Source organism: Diceros bicornis, chromosome 1 (genome assembly GCF_020826845.1).
Source record: "Diceros bicornis minor isolate mBicDic1 chromosome 1, mDicBic1.mat.cur, whole genome shotgun sequence".
NCBI classification, from domain to species: domain Eukaryota; kingdom Metazoa; phylum Chordata; class Mammalia; order Perissodactyla; family Rhinocerotidae; genus Diceros; species Diceros bicornis.
The window spans coordinates 74,805,834-74,826,259 of NC_080740.1; the positions used below are offsets into that span (position 1 = coordinate 74,805,834).

The 20,426-nt window shown below is 34.6% G+C and overlaps 1 protein-coding gene across 3 annotated transcripts in view; it reads right to left on the bottom strand.

The window, feature by feature from the left end:
* Positions 1-708: 708 nt before the first annotated feature.
* The window catches only part of RNF145 (ring finger protein 145), a 52,959-nt gene continuing 33,241 nt past the window's right edge, over positions 709-20,426 (bottom strand). For all 3 annotated transcript variants that reach the window (XM_058544999.1, XM_058544987.1, XM_058544991.1), the window contains 6 exons: positions 18,982-19,157; positions 15,209-15,349; positions 12,610-12,792; positions 5,926-6,073; positions 4,598-4,954; positions 709-2,334 (listed from right to left, as the gene is read on the bottom strand). In XM_058544999.1, the coding sequence (XP_058400982.1) occupies positions 1,948-2,334; positions 4,598-4,954; positions 5,926-6,073; positions 12,610-12,792; positions 15,209-15,349; positions 18,982-19,157 (1,392 nt within the window). In that variant the 3' untranslated portion in view covers positions 709-1,947. The remainder of the gene's footprint in view (positions 2,335-4,597; positions 4,955-5,925; positions 6,074-12,609; positions 12,793-15,208; positions 15,350-18,981; positions 19,158-20,426) is intronic.

Sequence of the window (20,426 nt, forward strand, 5' to 3'; positions counted from 1 at the left end):
TAAAACATCTGAGTACTTTTGTTTAGGTCTATGTGAGAGTCCTTGGGTAAGAAGAGTAAACAATGCTCAAGGATAGCCAAGTTCACCATGCCATAAATGATTTCAACTTTATCTGCAATTTTATTCCTTCAAATAAGGCACCAAAAAGTTTAATGTTTGATCACGTACCTTTTACACAAAGGCTGAAAATCAGTTTTAAATCAGAGATGCTGCTAGGTCTTTGGACAACAGCCTGACTAACAGTAGAGGGAGCCATGTGCTCTGTTTTCTGCCTAACCTGGATCACCAAAAGCCCGGTGAGAAACTTTTGAGCTACACCTGGGGAGAAATTGATTCTCATCCAGCCATTTCTTTTCTAAACGAAAAATTGTGCTGCTGTCAGGCTAGTTGGATAGAATCACCCAGGATGCTCTGAAATGCATGTTCTCAGGCACCCTGAAAGGCTGATTCAGCAGGTCTGAAATGGAATTCAGAAATATGTAATTTTTCTTTAAAAGCTCCCAGATGCTTCTGATGCAGAGCTAGGCTTGCTACCACTGGTAGAAGATTTCAAAAAAACTCGTCCTTTTCAATCAAAAAGTTTTGCCATCTGCAGTGCATTTTTGACAGGGATCAAGATATAACAAACCCCACTGAATAAAAACAAAACCTCCTAAGAACAGAATTTCAACAAAATAGTTCACAATAATCATCATCACAGGAACAAAATATAGTTATCTTCAAATTTAAATTTATTAAGACATTCAGCTATGTCTGTCAGTCTACATCCAAATTTGCTACTAAAAATAAAAGTCACATCCCACATTAGGAATACTGAGTCTGAAAAACACATTTTGAGCCAAGCCTATTGTATAAATAAATGACTAGTTTCTTTTCATATCAAAATTCCCATAAAAAAATTACATTCCCCCCTCCCCAGTTCTACCTGTAGCCATGATGAATGTAAAAATTTAAATATGACACATCTTTGTCAAAGAAAAGGTGCAAAGTCTATTAACAGCTTTAAAAGTGGCATTTGCAGAGTGTGATCATACAGTTCTGTACTCATTCCCAAGGTGCAAATATTGCCATAATTTAACACTGTTTTGATTCAGTTGCAAGAATTAAACATTACATAGGATTGAAAAGTACACTTAGGGCCTTAATCAGTGCCCTAAAGCCCTTCCCACTTTGGTCTCCCACACTAACGTGGACTCCAAAGTGTTCATTAGAGTTTTAGTTTACTTCACACAGCCAACACAGTATACAATATATTAACAAAAGTTTCATATACATCAAAATATTGAAGACTCCATCATCAAGTTCAGGAGTCTCAGATTACATGAATGCACCCGCAAGGCCAAGTGCCCACCCACCCTCCCCTAAGCACATACCAAGTATGAGCGTGCTTCAATCTCTGAATACAATCAATGCGTTTACATCTTTGATTTCATTTCAGTGCTGTATAAAACTCAATCACACCTGACTGAGTCCCAATTAACTGAGGGAAAAGGAGTGGAGAAAAGGGCTGATCACTACCCATACTTTGTAACAAGAATGATCCTGTCCCATAGAGAGGGAAATGTCAATTCCACTCTGCCTGTTTCTTCCCACGCTGTCCTTATGCTCTTCATCCTCCTTTCTTTAGCCTCTTTCAAACACTCAAATCTGATTTTATTTATTCCTTACAAATCAGGGGCAGTTTCTGAAGTTGTTGAGGTTAAATTTTCTTGGCAAACCTCTACAAAACATCACCATAGGATATATAAATACATTTTGATTAGCATACATTGCAAAATTTCTCCCACAATGTCAAAGGGATGAAAGCAGGTGGTCTCCACTGAGAGTACTTCCTGGATTAGATCCTTGGAATGTCGAGTGTCCTGCCTAGTCACCACATACATTCATTCCGCAAATCTGAGCACAAATGGCATCGTGAGTTAACTCCTCCTCCGGAGGCTCAAAGCGTTACTCCTGCTTCTTTTCTTCTAGGCTGACCTCGACAGGACATGCTTCATCTTTTGCACTAGCAGGATATTCCTTGGGTTCACAAGTCCCTTCCTGGCTCTCTGATCTTCTGGCAACGCACTCATTATTGTCCCTAGAACCTTCTTCCATCCCGGTTCCTGGAGGACGCTCTTGATCTGGGGGATCAGTACCTTCCTGAAGCACAACGTTCTGCTCAACTCCAGCATGAGGTTGTGGAACCGGCTCAGTTCCTAACCCTGGAAGCTGGGAGGAGTTTTTGAGGTGGCAGTGGCACAGAGGGCAGGTCTCCTGAACATACAGCCATTTCTTGAGACAGCCTGCGTGGAAGAAATGACTACAAGGTGTGATCACAGCAGATTTCATGTCCTAAAAAGGGGGAAAACAAGATACCTCATAAATGTCTATCACGTAAAATCTTTGCTGCTACCCCCCAGAAGTTCTAGTTCCAACATTTATTTTCCACATATTCCCCAGAGAAAATCCGTTAACACAGATCTTAGAATAAAATTCATTTGTATAAAAGGGCCATCAGAGACCCCTTTATATAAATAATGCAAGAACCACTGGCTAAGTAATTAAAAAAAAGAAGTAAAAACCGAAAATGAGAAAGAAACAACCTTCTTAACTGAGTTCTGCCTTAGTATGAAACATGAGGTCACACAACTGTAGAGTATGATTCCTGGGTCTCCATCGGAATAGCAGGAGTATAATCAGAACCTCAGAAAATCTGATGAAGACAGGACTTTTTCCACAGTTATGCTTCAACACAGCTGAACAGATTATTCCAGGATGAGATTATTGACAAGGAGACAAAATCAGCCACAGAACACCAGGGTATTGGCAAGGAAGTGGCAATTTCATTAGGGACAACGTACATACCCAGTTTTCAAGACATGGTCTGTAGAAGCCAGTGTTTCTCAACTTGCGTCAGAATCACCCAGAGTGCTTGCTAATCTTGGGCCACCCCAGGCCTACTGAATTGGGATATCTGAAGATGGCATTAACAAATCTATAGTTATAGCAAGCCACCCATGTGACTTTTATGCACACTGAAGTTCCATAACCACTGTAATAAAAGTGGTATACTTTGTATTAATATTCCTTGCATAATATATATTTGGGGAGGGAAGGCTGAGGACATGAAGTTTAAATTGCAAGAATATACATTTGGTGAATCAACCATTAATTCTGTTTAAAGTCCCAAAACAAGGAGTTGTGGTGATCACAGAAATTCCTTGCCAAGAACTGGTAACACCTGGGAGTCAACTTTTAAGCAGCAAGCCATCCAGGGAAAAGCAGCCAGCTGGGAAGGTAAGCCATTTGACTTTCATTTTCTGTGTGGTATCAGCAGGTAGTTCTAGCACCTCAAAAAAAGTGATGTGACAACAGGAAATACAAAAAGAGGACTCTTAAATCCCAGAGATGGAACATTTAGACATCGGGTACTGAGGCTGATGGGCCTGAATCTATCTTTGATGTGCTTTGTCTTGTGTACAAGGAGGCTACCAAGCATGAAGGAGCCAGAACTAAGACAACGACCATTTAACTTGGGAGGAACCTACATTACTCCCCAGTCCCCTCACATGCAAAAACAACCTGGAAAACATTATTTTGCCAGTACCCAAAAGTATGCTCTGATAACAATAAAAAAGTGGTAGTTGCATTTTACTCTTAGAAAAAATTCTTATTCTAGATAGTCTTAGACACACAAATACATACACACCCCATCTAAACTGTAAAGCAGCCTTGGAGAAAGAACATTCCCTCTATACTCATTGACACTATCTATAGTTTTATTCCACCAGCCCACACTCTTTAAGAGTGATTTTAAAGGAACAGTTTCTGCTGTTGTGCATAGTTTCTGTCCACACTTCCAACAGTACAGTTTAGCTGTAAAAGCTGCTACTCAACCACTCTATTGCACAAATGACTGGTGACTAAACTCTAGGCCAATTTGTTGTTGTTGTTATATTTCTAAGCTGATTTAAATAGTATCTTTCGATTTTTAATAACAGGCAATCATCAGCTATTCATGGCACATGTGCCAAAGATGCCAGGTAGGCCAAGTGCAATGGTACACCAATTGGTGGCCTCACCATATCTCCCTGTCCCCCACTCCCAAACACAGAAGCTTGTACCCATCTCAGATATCCGTCAACCCACAGGTAAGCACATACCCTCTCCACCTACATTAAGTAAATGAACACTTCTTCCCCACCCGGGGAATACCAGAAGGAAAAAGAGTCAGAATCTTGGCACACCACTTTTCAGAAGTTGCTGACTCCTGATTGATAGGATATATTTGATAGTACATATACACGTGTGTGTAAGTAAGTATATTCAGGAGTAAATATAAAATACACCTGACCTGTTTTTCCTTTATTTATGGGTGAGCAATAATGTTGAAAATAACAATAAATTAGAACTCGAGGGACTAAATTAAAAACTTTTAATTTAGAAATAAAATGGCAATATTTTATCAGGTCTTTAATAATTTTGGAGGCCCATTTTTTTTACGCAGGAGATAATTCTGCCTGGAAATTTAACTTGAATTTCATTAATGTGGTTATAAAGTCCCAAGGGATACATCATATGACCCACCCAAATGGATTCTTACTGTGTGAGTTACCTGATAGCAGATAGCACAAATATCATTGTGTTTCTCAAGCTGCTCTTTCGTAGCAACGGGTAATGATTTAATCTTATTCACGGCATCTCTGCGGAGAAGGAAGCTCTTCCACCCCAGCTGGGCCCGAAGCCACACATTATAATAGGAATGGATGAAGATGATCATTGAACCCATTACTGTCCATTCTCCAAAGATGGTCTCTGAGACGCCATAGGCCACTACACAGAGGGCCACAAGAAACTCCAGCAGGCGGTAAGTGCCATTCACATAGTAGATGACATCATCCATGTTTTCCACTGGTTCTTTTCTGAATTCTTCAACCATAAACAGGACATAAATAAAAAGTGTTCCCAGAACCTGCAAAAAAAAAAAAAAAAAAGAAGTATGTCTATTAAAACAGAATATGATCATTGAGAAAGGTTTTTCATAGACTTCAAAAATAGAAACACATTCCTAATACTTTTAGGATGCCATATTTAGTGTCTAAAGACAGTTGTGTAATTAAAATGTGGGTGATCTCAGTGACCTAGGTATTAGATACCAAAAAGCCATATACCTTGAGACATAACTTTCCTAAAATGAGTGTGATTAGTAATCAGTTTTCTCTGACTCATCCCTTCCCCTTATTCCCCAGGTCACCAAAACCCATCAAAATTCTATCTAAATTTTCCTAATCCTGTAGTCATGCCTGTTCCTCAACTTTCAAAGAACCTTTACTTCTACAAGAAACAATGAATACATTTTTATTGCCAGTGCTGTAATTTCTTTTACTTCTTACTGATCAGGCAGCAAAAATCCACCTTCAAGTTACAATATCATTACCAATACATTATCAATACAAGTTATCATTTCCAGGGCGATATTGTGTCTGTGTATGTGTGTATATAAGTATATATCACGTCTGTGTGTATAATACACACAGACGTCATATATTTATATACATCATGAAACTATGGATATTTTTGAGTGGGTATTTACTAAAAAATTGTGCTCCAAATAAGCTCTAAAATCTTTTAATATTTTATAGTTACTTAGAAATTTGAGATTTATATGATAGCTCTGTATTATACCATTTTGAAAAAGAGAAATTACAAAGTTTAATTACCTTGATTAAAAAAAATACAGTGACAAAAACAGGTCTAGTATTTTAATAACCTACCTTCTAACTCCTATGCTCAAATAAATGTAATGTATTTCATTAAAGAGAGTGGGAAGTAATCAACAAAACAGGCCACTTATAATCATTAATCCTGAAAAAGTTTAATTCCTTTTCCAGAAGGAAAAATAAGAATCAGTTATTAAATAAATTTAATTAATCCTAGGCTTACCTGAAGAGAGGTGAGAATGCTGCTAGAAATAATGATAAGAAGCCAAAAATCCATGTGGAAAAACTGGCAAATCATGTAAGCCATATAAGCAGGGAATACCAGTAAAAATAAACAGAGGCTCACGGCACGGAAGTGTTTCCATAAACTCCTAAAGAAAGAAAAGTATTCTTTTAAAGTGCCTGTCATCTAGTAGCACAACAATCACATTAACAACTAACAGGTCTTGTGCCATGCTTACATTTCACCACTACTGTCCTGAGCACCCTTCCCCATGCCAGTCACTCGACTAAATTTCAGGGGTGGCATTTCAAAGCCACCTTACTCATTCCTTTTCTTTTAGTCTCCACACTCAGTCGCTTCCAAGTATCATCAATTCTTTTTTCTCAATTTGCTTTCAGTTTCATTCCCACTCCTAGCGATTCAAAGCAATTTCATGCTTTTGTAGCATTAAACCTTAATAATTTTAACAGTAATTTGTGGTCTTAAGTTATATGACATCCTCTCCCCACCTGCTCCATCCTGTGATGAAAATCTCTGCCGCTGTGAGTATAGTGTTACTAAAAGGAATGGCTCTCATTGAGCAGGTATATTAATCCTCACAACTGTTGAGGTTAGGGAAAAAAACTATGAACCACTGGGTCTTAAGACCTACTAGCTGGTCTTCCTCCCTCTAGCCCTGGATCTATCCTGGACACTGCCAGCCAGATGAATCTTCCTAAAGCTCTACTAGCATAATATTGCCAACACCTTCTCTACACTTCCTAACCTGGCAGTTGAGGTCCTCTACTCCCAATTTTTCAGTCCAAACTTGTCAACACTTGTTCCTCACTATAAGCAAAGATGGTTAATTAACTGTCCTCCCAGAAAAACACAAGCACTCTTACATCCCACCAGATATGCCTCCATCCCACTCTCTTTTTCTAAACCCTTTAGGCTAGATCAAGCTAAACAAATATGTTTATACAGGTAATGTAAATCCTTTCTCCAGGAATCACCTACCCTCTCAGAATTCTTAACACCTGTACCAACCAATAAATACACTGAATTGTAGTACTGCTTCAATTACATAGATATTTATACATAATATATATTTTATATATTATAGATCATATAGATCTAAACATTATTTATATTTTTCTTTTGTTTATCTAAAATATTTATATATGTATATACATATATGTACACACACATAAAAAAGTCTTATTGCCCAAATTCAAACTCCTTGAAAAAAGGACAATTACTCCTTCTTCTTACAGCCCAGATCCTAAGCACAAAGGCTTGTTTGAAGTAAGAGACAAATAAAACTTGAAAATTTGATATTTTTCAAATTATTTTCCATCTATTACTACCTTTTCTTACCTACCCTTTTATCCACCCAAATGCAAAGCCCTCTGATGTAAGCAGGACAAAAGATATCATGGTTATTTCACAGGCGAATAGTTACAAGTCTAACTTTATGCTTTTAAGACACTCAATAATCAAGAGATTAGATTTCCGTTTCTGATTCCACTTGAACCCCACTTGTCAACAGTGGAATACACACACAGGAGAAGCCCCTTAGTTATGGCAAAAGGAGAAGGAACATAATTTTTTTTTTATTTATGTCTTCATACACTGTAATATTCTAATAGATCATTCCTTAAACACACCCCAATTTAAGAAAGACTGTATACCAACTTCTGAAAGATAAATATACAAAAACCTTCCCCAACAAGGGTTTTCAGCAGAACTTTGAAAAATCTTTTTGTACAACATAAAAAAAAGGTGTGATTTCCACCCTCGACAAGTTTACTTACAGAACTATTGACTTTATATATCCAATTTATAAGCAAACAGATGATAGAGGATCTTATTATCTCCCACAAGGGACTTAACAAAAAAAAAATACTAGATACTTTTATTTCCTGGGTAAACAAAAGTCAAAGATGGAGTAATTTTTTAACATTATGATCACAAATCTACAAAGAAATCAGCATGAGCCCAAAACAGCTTTCCCCTCTCTTAAAAACAAAACTCAAACACAATCTAAGTAAAGTGAACATCAAGAGTTGAAATTATTATTTAATGGTTTCCTATAAAATATGAATACAGATTACTTAAAACCATTATGAAGAAATGTGGATTTCAACCAAAATAGTTTAAAGCTCATGGCTGCAACAAAATCAAGCTATTTTAATTAAATATCAGCATCTGTGATATGTTCTCAAATTCATGCAAGGCATTTCAAGGAGACAAAAAAGTAGCATAAATCATCTTTCTTACCTTTAACTATTATATGAGTAGGAGGAAAAATAACCACACACAAAGTATAATGGTATACTGTGTGTGACTATCTATAATTAGTAACTCAGAAAAGAGAGTGAATTATTATGACGGTAAAAATTAAAGCTAGGTACTTTGGAAAGCGTTTTATGTCTTTTCTTGTCAAACATTTCTATTATCAGAAGTTAAAGGACAAACATAAACCTGTCAATAGCTCTGCTTTGAGATTCAAACACAAGCAATTTTTTAAAAGAAAGGCAGGCAGGCAGGAATTACTGTTAACAGTAGTTATATTAGATGATAAATTATAAATCATTTTCTTTAATAAGGTGACTTGCCTTAAAACTTTAATATATTTTTCAAAATCAAGTTAGCTATGATCCATTTATATAAAGTACGTATATATTTACACACATACACAGAAAAGTATATACAACAGTATGCCAAGAGTTTTAAATTTATGTCTAATTTCTGTATTACATACACCCATATATACATATATATCCTTATTTAAGCAGTTAATAGTCAATAAAAATCTAATTTAAAATTAAAATTAAAAATAAAAAGAATAGTGGAAAACGACACTGAAATATTCTTCCTTTTGTCGGTTAAGCACTATAAAGTAAAAAAAATTTTTTTACATTCACCCCAACCTGTTTCTTAAAAAGTCTGTCATTTGAAAAGCCTGCTATATAATTTCAATAAGTAGACTACAGTCCTAAAATTCCTTGCTAAATAAAGCATTAAAACTTATTGATAAAAGTAACAATTATCTCTATGACAAAAACTATCTGAGATGTCTTTTTAGGTTAAACACTGGAAATTACCTCTAGTCCAAGCAACTCCAAAGACATATGAGGATTTTCCCCCTAACAATTATTTCCTTAATGACAGAGAGAAGCAGTATTTCATGCACTATCAATATCTCTTAGTTGTTCCTCTAATTTGAGAATTAAGATATCTTCATTTCCTTTTTTAATCCCCAGTACACCGAATTGATTTAATCATAATTCTTGTTTCAGAACACACTATCGTCGTTGATCTGTACACGACCCTCTTTTTATTTAGTTAGTAATGTACTAACTTGCTATTGTAAATAACCTAACAAGCATTCATGAATCCATTTCCCCAAACAGAAGCGAGGGCCTGGACAATAACCCACATGTAACCACATGGCAGGCCTGCCTAGTCCATGTCTTGCCTCCCACCCAGGGAAACCATTATCTTGAATCCCATGTTCTTCAATGTCTTGCTTGTTTTTCTTTTTATAGTTTTGTTTAATCTACATGTATTCCTGAAGAGCATATTTTATAATTTTGTTTTTAACATTAAAAATAACATTCTATATTATCATCTTTCTGGATTTACTTTTTAACTTTATATCGCTATGAATCAATCATACTGTTTTATGTGTCACTATATTTTTAACATTCCACTGTGACTATTATCACATTTATCATCCACTTTCTTGTTTGGCATTATAGGTTGTTCCCAGGTTTTTGCTATTGTGAATTGTGCTATGTCCCTACTAAACATATGTAAGAATGTCTTAGGTATATACATAGGAGGAGATAACACCAAACCATTTTCCAAAGTGATTACACCAATTCACATGACCACTAGAAACCTGGGATACCCTGTGATCTATCTCTCCTTCTACCCCAGGTATTAGCTGACTTTCTTTCCTCTCCCTTTCTTCCTTCCTTTCTATTTATTTATTCACTGACAATCCCACAGGTTTAAAACAGTATCTCATTCTAATGCATTTTATCCATTTCTCTCACTGATTTGAGCTGTTTATATATTCTTGATACTAATTCTTGGGCAAGTGTGAATACTATGAATATCTTCTCCCAGTTTGTAATAATCATTTCTAATTTATTTAAGTTATCTGTAGGTTTAAAAATGTAATTAATTTTAATAGTTAGATTTATCATTCTTTTCTTTCATAATCAGTCATTCTTAGTCTGTCTTTCATAGCCAGTTCTGTCAGTTTAAGAAATTTTTTCCTACTTGAAGGTCCAAAAAAACCAACTTACATAGAGTTTTAATTTTTTGGTTTTGACATTTAAGTCTTCTAAACACTCTGGAGTTGATTCTTTTGTTTATGGTTTGAGATAGGAATCCAATTCCATCCTTTTCCAAATAGAAACCATTTTTTTCAAGCTACATTACCAAAGAGTACCACCTGTCCTCACTCATCTGACATGCCACTTCTGTCATAAACCAAAGTTCCACACATATATGCATCTGTTTGGGGGCTCTCTGTTCCACTGGTGAACTTCTCTAAACTTGAGCCAATATTACAAAAAGCTTCATAATATCTCCTGAGTGAAACAGAACTTTATTTTTCTCAAATTTTCTGTCTGATTTCAATATAGGGATTATCCTGGCCTCACAGAATGAGCTGGGGGGTATTCTTTCTATTGTCTGGAAATGTTTGTTTAAAACAAGGATAATCTGTTCCTTCAAAGTTTGACAGAACTTGCCTGTAATGCCATCTAGGCCAAGATGTTCACAATTTGCTTCCATTTCTTTACAAGTTATAGAACTACCCAAGCTTTTTAATTCTTCCTGAGTCAGTTCTAGTAAATTATATTTTTCTCATAACTTTTCCATTTCATTTGTTTTGAAAAGTACTGGCATATAGCTGTTGCTAGTATTCTCTTATTACCATGGGCAATGGTAAGAGAGAAGTAAGAACAGAACCCTAACAGTTCATTCCTATTTTATCCTTTCACAGCCAAAAACCTCTCGTCTCAGGCTAATGCTGCTGTGGACATCAGTAATAACACTGACACCAATTCAAAACAACTACCCCATACCCACACACAGGCCTTCTCAGTTTTGCTCCTTTCACTCTAAACTTCCTCTGCATTTGATCTTGGAGGAAGAAGCCAGTAATGAGGCTAGTTTAGCATCCTGGAAGGATCCAGAACTCTATTTCTGATTCTTATGGCAGTGGAATTACATTTTTTTTTTCTTTCTCTTTTCCAAAATTTCTATAGTATTACATTAGTCTGATTAATATATGCTAAATTAATCAGTATAATTAATAATACTAAAAGATACTGCCAGAGATGACAAAATAGTAATTGTATTTAGGTCAAAAACAACCCAATTTAAGTGACTATTTAACTGAGTTCATCACTGATTTAACATCTTAAATGCTTCTATTGAGAAACTTTAAACCTCAAAACCAAATCTCAAATAACTATAATTAATTATAATGATTAAGACTATCCGAAACATATCCAGGAGCTTTGAGCTTATTTAAATTGATTCTTTAAGCCATTCTACCATTTGAGAAAAATTTCAGAATGTTTGGCAATGTGGGATATGGGGATAGAAAGATACATAGGATGAACTATAATCAAAATGCTAATAATGAATGTTTTAAAACTCTGCTGTCAAAATTCTATCTCCCAAAAGACTGCCTGCTCCCTTACTCATAAAACACTACCAAGGCAGTAATAAATTCAGGTATTTTGATAATCAATAATCAGTGTGTTAGACAGATGCTGGAAAAAAATAGTGGCACTGAATTCTAAGCAATTCTTTATAGAATGTCCTTGTATAAACTACAATAAGCCAAAAGAGTATCTTAAAGAGCTAAATACTTTAACTTTTATCCCTTAAGAAAATTTCTGTAATATTAAGAAACATGACTCCAGCTATTAAATTCATCTGGTCCCATAAGGTGTGAGGAATCCCCAATTATAACCTCAGTAGGTTGCAATTGTCTAAAAAGGCCATCAGGGGCCGGCCCCGTGGCTTAGTGGTTAAGTGCACGCGCTCCGCTGCTGGCGGCCCGGGTTTGGATCCCGGGCACGCACCGACGCACTGCTTCTCCGGCCATGCTGAGGCCGCGTCCACATACAGCAACTAGAAGGATGTGCAACTATGACATACAACTATCTACTGGGGCTTTGGAAAAATAAATAAATAAATAAAATTATAAATAAATAAATAAATAAATAAAAAGGCCATCAGATGACGCTATTATCCATAAATGCCTAGCTTTAGGATTGCCCGACAGCCTTATTTTTCTCTCCTTTATTTGCATTTCTCTCAATGCTTTCTCTCCTTTAGCATTACACAGAATATTATTTGCTATATTTACTGGTCTAAATTTTATGCTCTACGTTCTTAATTTTAAAACTGGAAAAATATTAAAAAGTATTAAATTTCTCTGAAGAAGAAAAAGTTGATTTGTAATTAGTCTTTGATGTGACTTTTAACTATAAGAATCGAGAGAAAAATACAGAAAAGAAACATACAGAAAAAATAAAAACGTAAACTTGTTAACTTAAGCTAATACCAATTATTCATCCATTTTCTATCACTAAACATTATCTAAATCTTCAGACAACAAACTCATGTAAAGAATATTACAAAAATTTCTTTTAGAAAGTTTCTTACTTGTCTCTAGATGCTCCCAGCGCCAAAACAATAGGATCTGCAATCTCTAACATAGACTGTAGGATAGATGCTACAACAATGAAAAGGATAATACTGAGCAGGAATGCCCGGTGAACCACCTGTAGCTCTATCAGACCAGTCTGCACTGCCAGGATTAAGAGCGTAACTCCTTCTGTCATGCCCCTAAAAAAAACACATTTTCAGAAAACCAAACAATAATCACAATCTTACATAATTTCGAGAGAAAAAAATCCAAAGGTTCAGACTGTTGTTACCCATTCCGACTTAAGACAAAAAACCTGATCAGAATATTAACTTATAACATCAACGTAATATACAGTCATAATATATCACATGTGCAAAACATAATAGCTATTATTTTAGCATATAATGAGGAAGAAAAAAAGCAACTTCTAGGATAAATAAATGAAAGTGTTCTTTTTGCTAATGAGCCAGATAGCTCTAACCATTCTCAGATATCTACTGAATTATACATATTTACATCATAAGCGATATCCTGATTATAAAAGATAAAATCATAGGTAAATGTCTTCATAATCTTGGAGTAGGCAAGGTTTCTTTAAGCATTAAGAACCAGAAGACATAAATACAAGTACCTTTTTGAAATTCAATTTCCATATGGAAAATATATTATATACAAAGTCCTAAGACCTTTTACCCTATTGACTCAATTTAGAAAGAACTTTCACAAATAAATGAGAAATGAGCAAAGGATAGGTACAATCTTCAAAACCACACATTAGCAAGTATTTCAAAGTGTGATGACCCAAGTACGGACAAGGAATGTGAGAAAAAACGGGCAGACTAATGTTAGGATATAACCAGATAAAACCTTTCTGGAGAGAAATTTGCTAATAAATTTAAAATATACATACCTTCAACTCAATAATCTTACTGGTAATAATTTACCTATGGATGTACTACAAAAATTAAGATATATGTATAAGAGAAAATACAGCGAATAATGGAATATGTTATGTGACATCAGCAAAATCCAGGCTCTGGTGTCTTCAACAAATAAAATAAAAGGGAAAAAATACAGAGATAGCCAGGACCTAAATAATAAAGAGACTTAAGAGACACATCAACTCATAGCAATATGGGCCTTATTTGAATCTTGAGTTGAACAAAAAAATGTTTAAAAAAATTTAGATAGGGAAATCTGAAAACACCAACTGGGTATTTGATGTCAAGGAATTCTATTAGGAATGAACATTCTATTGTAGTTATGTTTTTTCAAAAGATTTATAGACAGAAATATTTATGAGTAAAATGATATTATATCTGCGATTTGCTCCAAACAAATGCTGCCAGCAGGTTATGGAGGAGGGGACCGGGTGGGTAGAGTTGATAAGGGCATACAAGACACGACACTGGTCATATCATTGGAGATGGGTGACAGGTACATAAGGGTTCATTTTATTATTCTCTCAATTTTGTTGGTTTGAAATTTTCCTAACTAAGGGTGTAAAAAAACAGAGATGTACAAAGTTACTCATAGCAGCATTATTTTTTAATAGCAAAAAAACAAAGAGAGACATTCATATTTTGAAATACTATCCTTTCATCAAAGAGAATGATGCATTTGTGTTGACAAACAACAAAACAAAAACTATCTAAAACATATTAAGTGAAAAATAAAGCACAGAACAGTGTGTACAGTATGTGGAAATGAACCAAAAATATACATATATGCACATTTCCCTATAAGAAATTTTAAAATAACTATCTATAGCTGTACCTTTGGGGAGAGGAAATGGGAAGAAGGGGAGGAAGTTGTCACTTTCCATTTTGTACTTTTTGAATGGTATGAATTTTGTGAACTTATACATGAATTATTTTTCTCTCTTGTCCTCCCCACTTTTTTTCCATTATAAAAGTGTTAGTTGGGACTGGCAGGAAGATTATAGTGCATAGGTTTTTTTTTTTGAAAGAATAGAAAAAAACCTAACATACACACACACACAACTTTCCCCTGATTTCCAAAGTATACACCATCTACTAACTCTGAAATATTCCATAAAGATTTAAAGACTTTAAGAAGAGGTTATATAAACTTATAGAAATGAAACCACTAAATTCCTATATTAAGATAACAGAAATTATGACAAGTTCTAGAAATAGGGTTTCCCAATACCTGATCTTAGTGACTTAGTAACAACTAGATTAACTACTCTGTATTCTCATTAATGTGTCCTTTGAAACTTCAATCAGTATCAAAATTATGTTGAAAAATAAAAAAAAAATTTTAAGAAAGCATTGAATATAGAAATCCGATTTTAACAGGGCTACACAAACTGTAAATGGGAAAAGGGAAACTACCAAGAACTTCTTAAATAAATCTAGGAAAGTGTCCTATATGCATTGTTATGTATATACAATAAAAAATCTCTCTCTTATACATGGGAATTTAGTTATTTTTCATAGTATTTTAATCCAAATGTTGCAACCATTCCAAAAAAAAACCTCCTCAAAATTCCGTTTCTTCTAATATTCATCAACAAAGAAATTCATCATTACTTCTTCAAGTTACATAGAAGATTTAAATTTCTACAGATATTCAGAGTAAAGAACTTACCGATTCATGGCAGGATCATTCATGAAAGCTCGATAACCCTGCAAGTAGAACTTGCAGAGGGTCAGAACACCCAAGGCAACAAAAGAAACCGTGAAGACCAAACCCAAAAGAGAATAAGGAGTACTGCAGCATTCAGCAATACTAGAAAAAAGGAAGGAAATATTGACAGATAAAAACACCTATCTGGAATAAAAACATTTTACAAGCCTTGAAGTAACCAACCAAACTTGATCTGATCCTCATTAACTAAAACACCTCAAATCAAAATTTTAGATGAAATCTAACCATTGCGTTAATAATTTAAACCCATTCTTATTTTTATATTATCCTAACCTGTATTCTTCTCTCTCTCAGACAAATATTCAGTCCACAGCACACTATCTGAAACAAAGTCTTCTTTATTTTTATATACCTATCATCTCCTTCAAATGCAGTAAAACTCTTAGGGCTTAAATCTTGTTCAAACCTTAAGAAACATTAACATGCTGATAATATTTAAAAGGAACTTGTATAGTTGCCCATTGTTTCTTCTGAAAAATGTTGGCTGTTCAAATTTTTCAGACTGTACTGCTGATGTGGTTACTTGTCCAAACTCTTTATTTGACCCAACTGCTATCGGGCAGGCCCTATGTTGACTTTGCAGCCCCCAACTCCTCTCACTACAACAGTATCTTCCATACAATTGGTGCTTTGAAATTTAATTTAGATTTAGATAAACACATTTTTTTCTGGGCTATTTCAAAAGCATGTCTAAGAATACAGCCCAAGACAATTTAAAAATAATTTTAATATTAATTTTTAACATAAAAGTTTGCTATGAATATCTAAGGAGAACTGGAAGACCTTACGCTAAAGCTTAGAAATACTTCCATACTTTATGGAAATACATTCAATACTTTCATTGAACATATTAGATATTAACTTATCAATAAGTATTTTGCAAACATATGTAATATTATGTACTAATATTTTGGATTTTAACATGTACACAACATCTAAAAAATATTCAAAGCACTTTAAGTTTTAGAATTTCAGTGAAGAATTTCATTTGTATGGATGATGAATTCCTTTAGGCAAATCAATACCTGTCCTTTACTATGTAGCTCCACGCTTCTGCTACATGGTTATCCTACCTATACCATTGCTTATAAGATTTTATGTGAAAACATCTATTTTATGTAGATCAATGTACATTATGATGAGAAGAAATATCTCTTAGGAGCCAAAATATCTACCAATCATGGTGGTTGACAGCTAAAAGAATAAATAATTCTATACAAATCTAATTTCTGAAATGATTGACATTTTTCTCAGAGAAATCATTATATAACATGTTTAAACAAACTGTCTAGTAATTAAAAAATATGAGAATCATGGTTTAAAATATTAACAACTACTTCATTCTCACTGAAAAGTCTGAAAATTTTATTGAAGGCCCATATTATTTCTCTATTCTTGTCTCCATATTTAGAGAAATCTTCTACACTCAGACAGTATGATTTAATTACATTTTCAAGAGGAGCACATTCTTTTTCTCTTACTTTAGAAAAGAATGTGGTGTTATTTTTCAAAAGAAAACATACTAAAGAAAACAAAATGTTTCAACGTAGCTTTGGGGAAGTGAGAGAGCTTGGGAAATTTATAAAACCTTTCTTCCCCTCTGTCTTCAGTGAGACATTTTATTGATTTTAGCTTCTATTTTTTAGCTGCAAAAAAACTTCCTTTTTGTTTTTCAGTTTGTGTGTGTGTTTTTGTTGGTTTGTTTAGTCAGGGTAACTTGCAATCCTTCTTTTTGTACATAAGTTGTTCTTTGGCAAGGCAGCACACAAAGGCAAGGCAGCACACAAATATAACTTGGTGCACAAGAGCTCAAGAAGGACAAAGAATGACGCTTACAGGGATAAAAACTAACAAAAAGAACCATACGGGAACTTCTCTATTAAAAACCAAATTAAAACTTTTTTTTTTTTTTTTGTGAGGAAGATCAGCCCTGTGCTAACATCTGCCAATCCTCCTCTTTTTTTGCTGAGATAGACTGGCCCTGGGCTAACCTCCGTGCCCATCTTCCTTCACTTCACATGGGACGCCACCACAGCATGGCTTGCCAAGCAGTGCTTCGGTGCGCACCTGGGATCCAAAGAGGCGACCCCCGGGCCGCTGCAGCAGAGCACGCGCACTTAACTACTTGTGCCACCGGGCCAGACCCAAAACATTCTTATTTTGAGAAGGGGCAATCTATCTTATGTAAAAAAAAGGAATAGAGAGAAAAATTATCTTGTTAAGATATCTAAACCTCATCTAAAATCTATTATTTTCTTACTTTGTAAATAAGTCCAAATTCATTCACAGCTTTACTGATTTGTTAAGCCTATTACACTATGCTATACTTCATTTGATTGTGCTTTACAATCGATAACGATCTGGTTTAAAACACCACCAATCCCAGTCCCACACTAAGGTTATTATCCTAACCACATGACTGTATTTCTCTTTCTCTTTAAATTCAGTTACTTTTAGAGCATTTTAAAATTCTGCATAAAACCTCCATAATATTTACATAAAAACAAATAGTGAAACAATAATGAATTGGCCATGAAAATGTATTTGATATCAATTTATTGCATGTTTATAGAAGCTATTTATCAAGTGTTATATTCAAAAAGTACAAAATATGACTCACCAATAAGTTTATTTTACTTATTTGTTAAAATAGGTATCACCTCACAATATTTTTATTGATATTTAACTTTGTGTAACGTCTTCAATCTTAACAAATGCCATATTCCTTAAGGACAGTAAACTGGTCTTCAACTTCTCATTCGCTGCACCACTTAGTGCACAGTGCTCTAGCATTCTGGATGGCTGAGAAACAATGGCTCTATTAACTAACGCTCAAAATTTGTATCTGCCTCTATTTACTTTCCAGAACATTCTTGCCTTTTAAAGTGACAACAAGCCAAGGAACGAAGATGTATACCCATGCACTAGATTCTTCCACTCAGAGTGGAAAAATGACAAATGTGGATCTAACATAAGCTCACAACAAAGACATGAAGTAGAAAAAGGACTCTAATAACTTAAGATATTTTTTTTAAAACTAAACCTTAAAAACCAAGTCTTAAAATTCCTTTGGGTTAAATAGTAAAGTACTATGATATACTCATTTCACCAGTTATTTGACTCTATCTCAATAATGAAGCAAAACATTAAAAATAACAAGGCACAGTGAAAGTGTATAGGTAACAGGGTCTGAACTCAGATGGGCTTTGAGTGTCAGTGCTGCTTCTTTTAGCAGCGTTACCAGGGGCAAGTTAGTCTTGGTGCAGTTTCCTCAGCTATAAAATGGTACTGATAACAAAGGCATCTATCCCTCAGGGCTGCTGTAAAGATTAAGTACGAGGAAAAGTGTTTTGTAGTGTGGCTGGCACATATTAAATACTCAATAAATCATACTTATTTTTTGTAACATATTTTTATTTTATTGACCCAACAACTTAACTTGAAATTGAAAAAATATTTTACAATTTGCTATATATCTTTCCACAACTCATTTGCTGCACTTTGATCCTTAGTGCAGCCAAATACACCACCTCTATTATATTAGCACCTCCCTGCACTGCCAGACCTAGGCATCCACTGAATGAAAATCCCATCCTAATTAAATATGAAGTACTATAACATGACGGATAAAAGTTAATTTGTAAAACTTACTATTCCCAGATCAGTTTTCTCTTCCTAAGGTTATATATAGATCATATGCTCTTATTATTTACCTTGTCAGGAAAAGGAAAAGAAGTCTCTCACGTGAGGCAGGCTGATCTCGAGTACTGAAATAGGAGTAAATCTGAAGAGCAAACAAGACGAGCCAGAAAACCATGAAAAGTACAGGGACTACCAGTTGATTCCACAGGGACATTCCCAAGGCCAGAAGGCCATACACTTCCACTACCTGAATAAGAAAATAAGATAGAAAGACATCTTATATCATTTCAATAGACACTTTTAAACACACAAGAATTTACAGTACTAAAAGAGAAAAATTAAATAGATTTTCTTCTATTGCAAGAGTGTTTCACCTAAATTCCATTAAAGTTAGCTCCATATATAACAGTTAGTAAATAGCATGTTTTTTAAAATCTACTGATTTTGCATTATTATTAACACCTGATACACACTCATCAAATAACAGAATACTGCCCTAATAGTTCAGGGATAACGTCAAAATAAAGTCACATTCAGAATAAAACTAGTCAAAGGCAGTTTGAGGAGACTTGGTAAACTTCCTCATATCTAACCAAAGTGATCAGAACTAGCATGAATGATGCAATACTGCTTAAGGGACTAGGAAAAAGGGAAATGTAATAGGAAGACTTTTCCAAGGTTTATTCAGCAATGTCATAGATGAGCGATAGTTTGATGGAAGACAGAATAATCACTGGAGAAATTTACTCTATTGTGGAGCAAAAGATAGTTAGCAAGTCTTTTCCCCCAAAGCAAATCAATTCCCCTTGCTCCTACTGTGTATTTAGCAAGCAACATTTCTCAATTGATTTGGTTTGCCAAGTGCATTAACACCAGGAAAAAAGGTACACCTAAAAAAAGTTTATTAATCTACTGTAAGTCAATAAATTAGTTTTCTAGTTTCTAAAACAGTCTCTTACGAGATTAATTAGGAGGAATCAGTTCTCATTATCTTATTTAGCCTGAGAGCATAAATGTAACCAAGTTTCTGGAGTTACTAAGCCAGGGATGAGACTGTGGTAACAAAACAGAGTTCCGCCAGGCAGGCTAAAAGCTCTCACCTAAGCTGCCAACTGGTCTTGCTGGACCTCTCAATGTGATACCAGAATGTTTCAATAAACTATAAAGATGTTAAATTAAAATACATTGACTTACAAGTTGTTCCGGTTTCTAATTAATATCTATCCCTAGGTAGATAAAGATCTTTAAGTATTAAGTTAAAATACACTGACTTGCAGGTTATTCTAAATTTAAATTTTTTGCATCTGTAAATCAAATGCTTTTGCTAAAATCTAGTCAAGATTAACCTCTAATTTTCCCCAACTAGAAAATATTGAAAGAAAAAGGAAACTTCCCAACTAGCTGCAAAATTATTATTAGCAGCAAACTAATCATTGAGAGGTAGAGAGTACTTTTGCTCCTTTCCATTCAAGATGACGACCACTAAAACACCTGACACTTTCCATTTCTTGCCTAT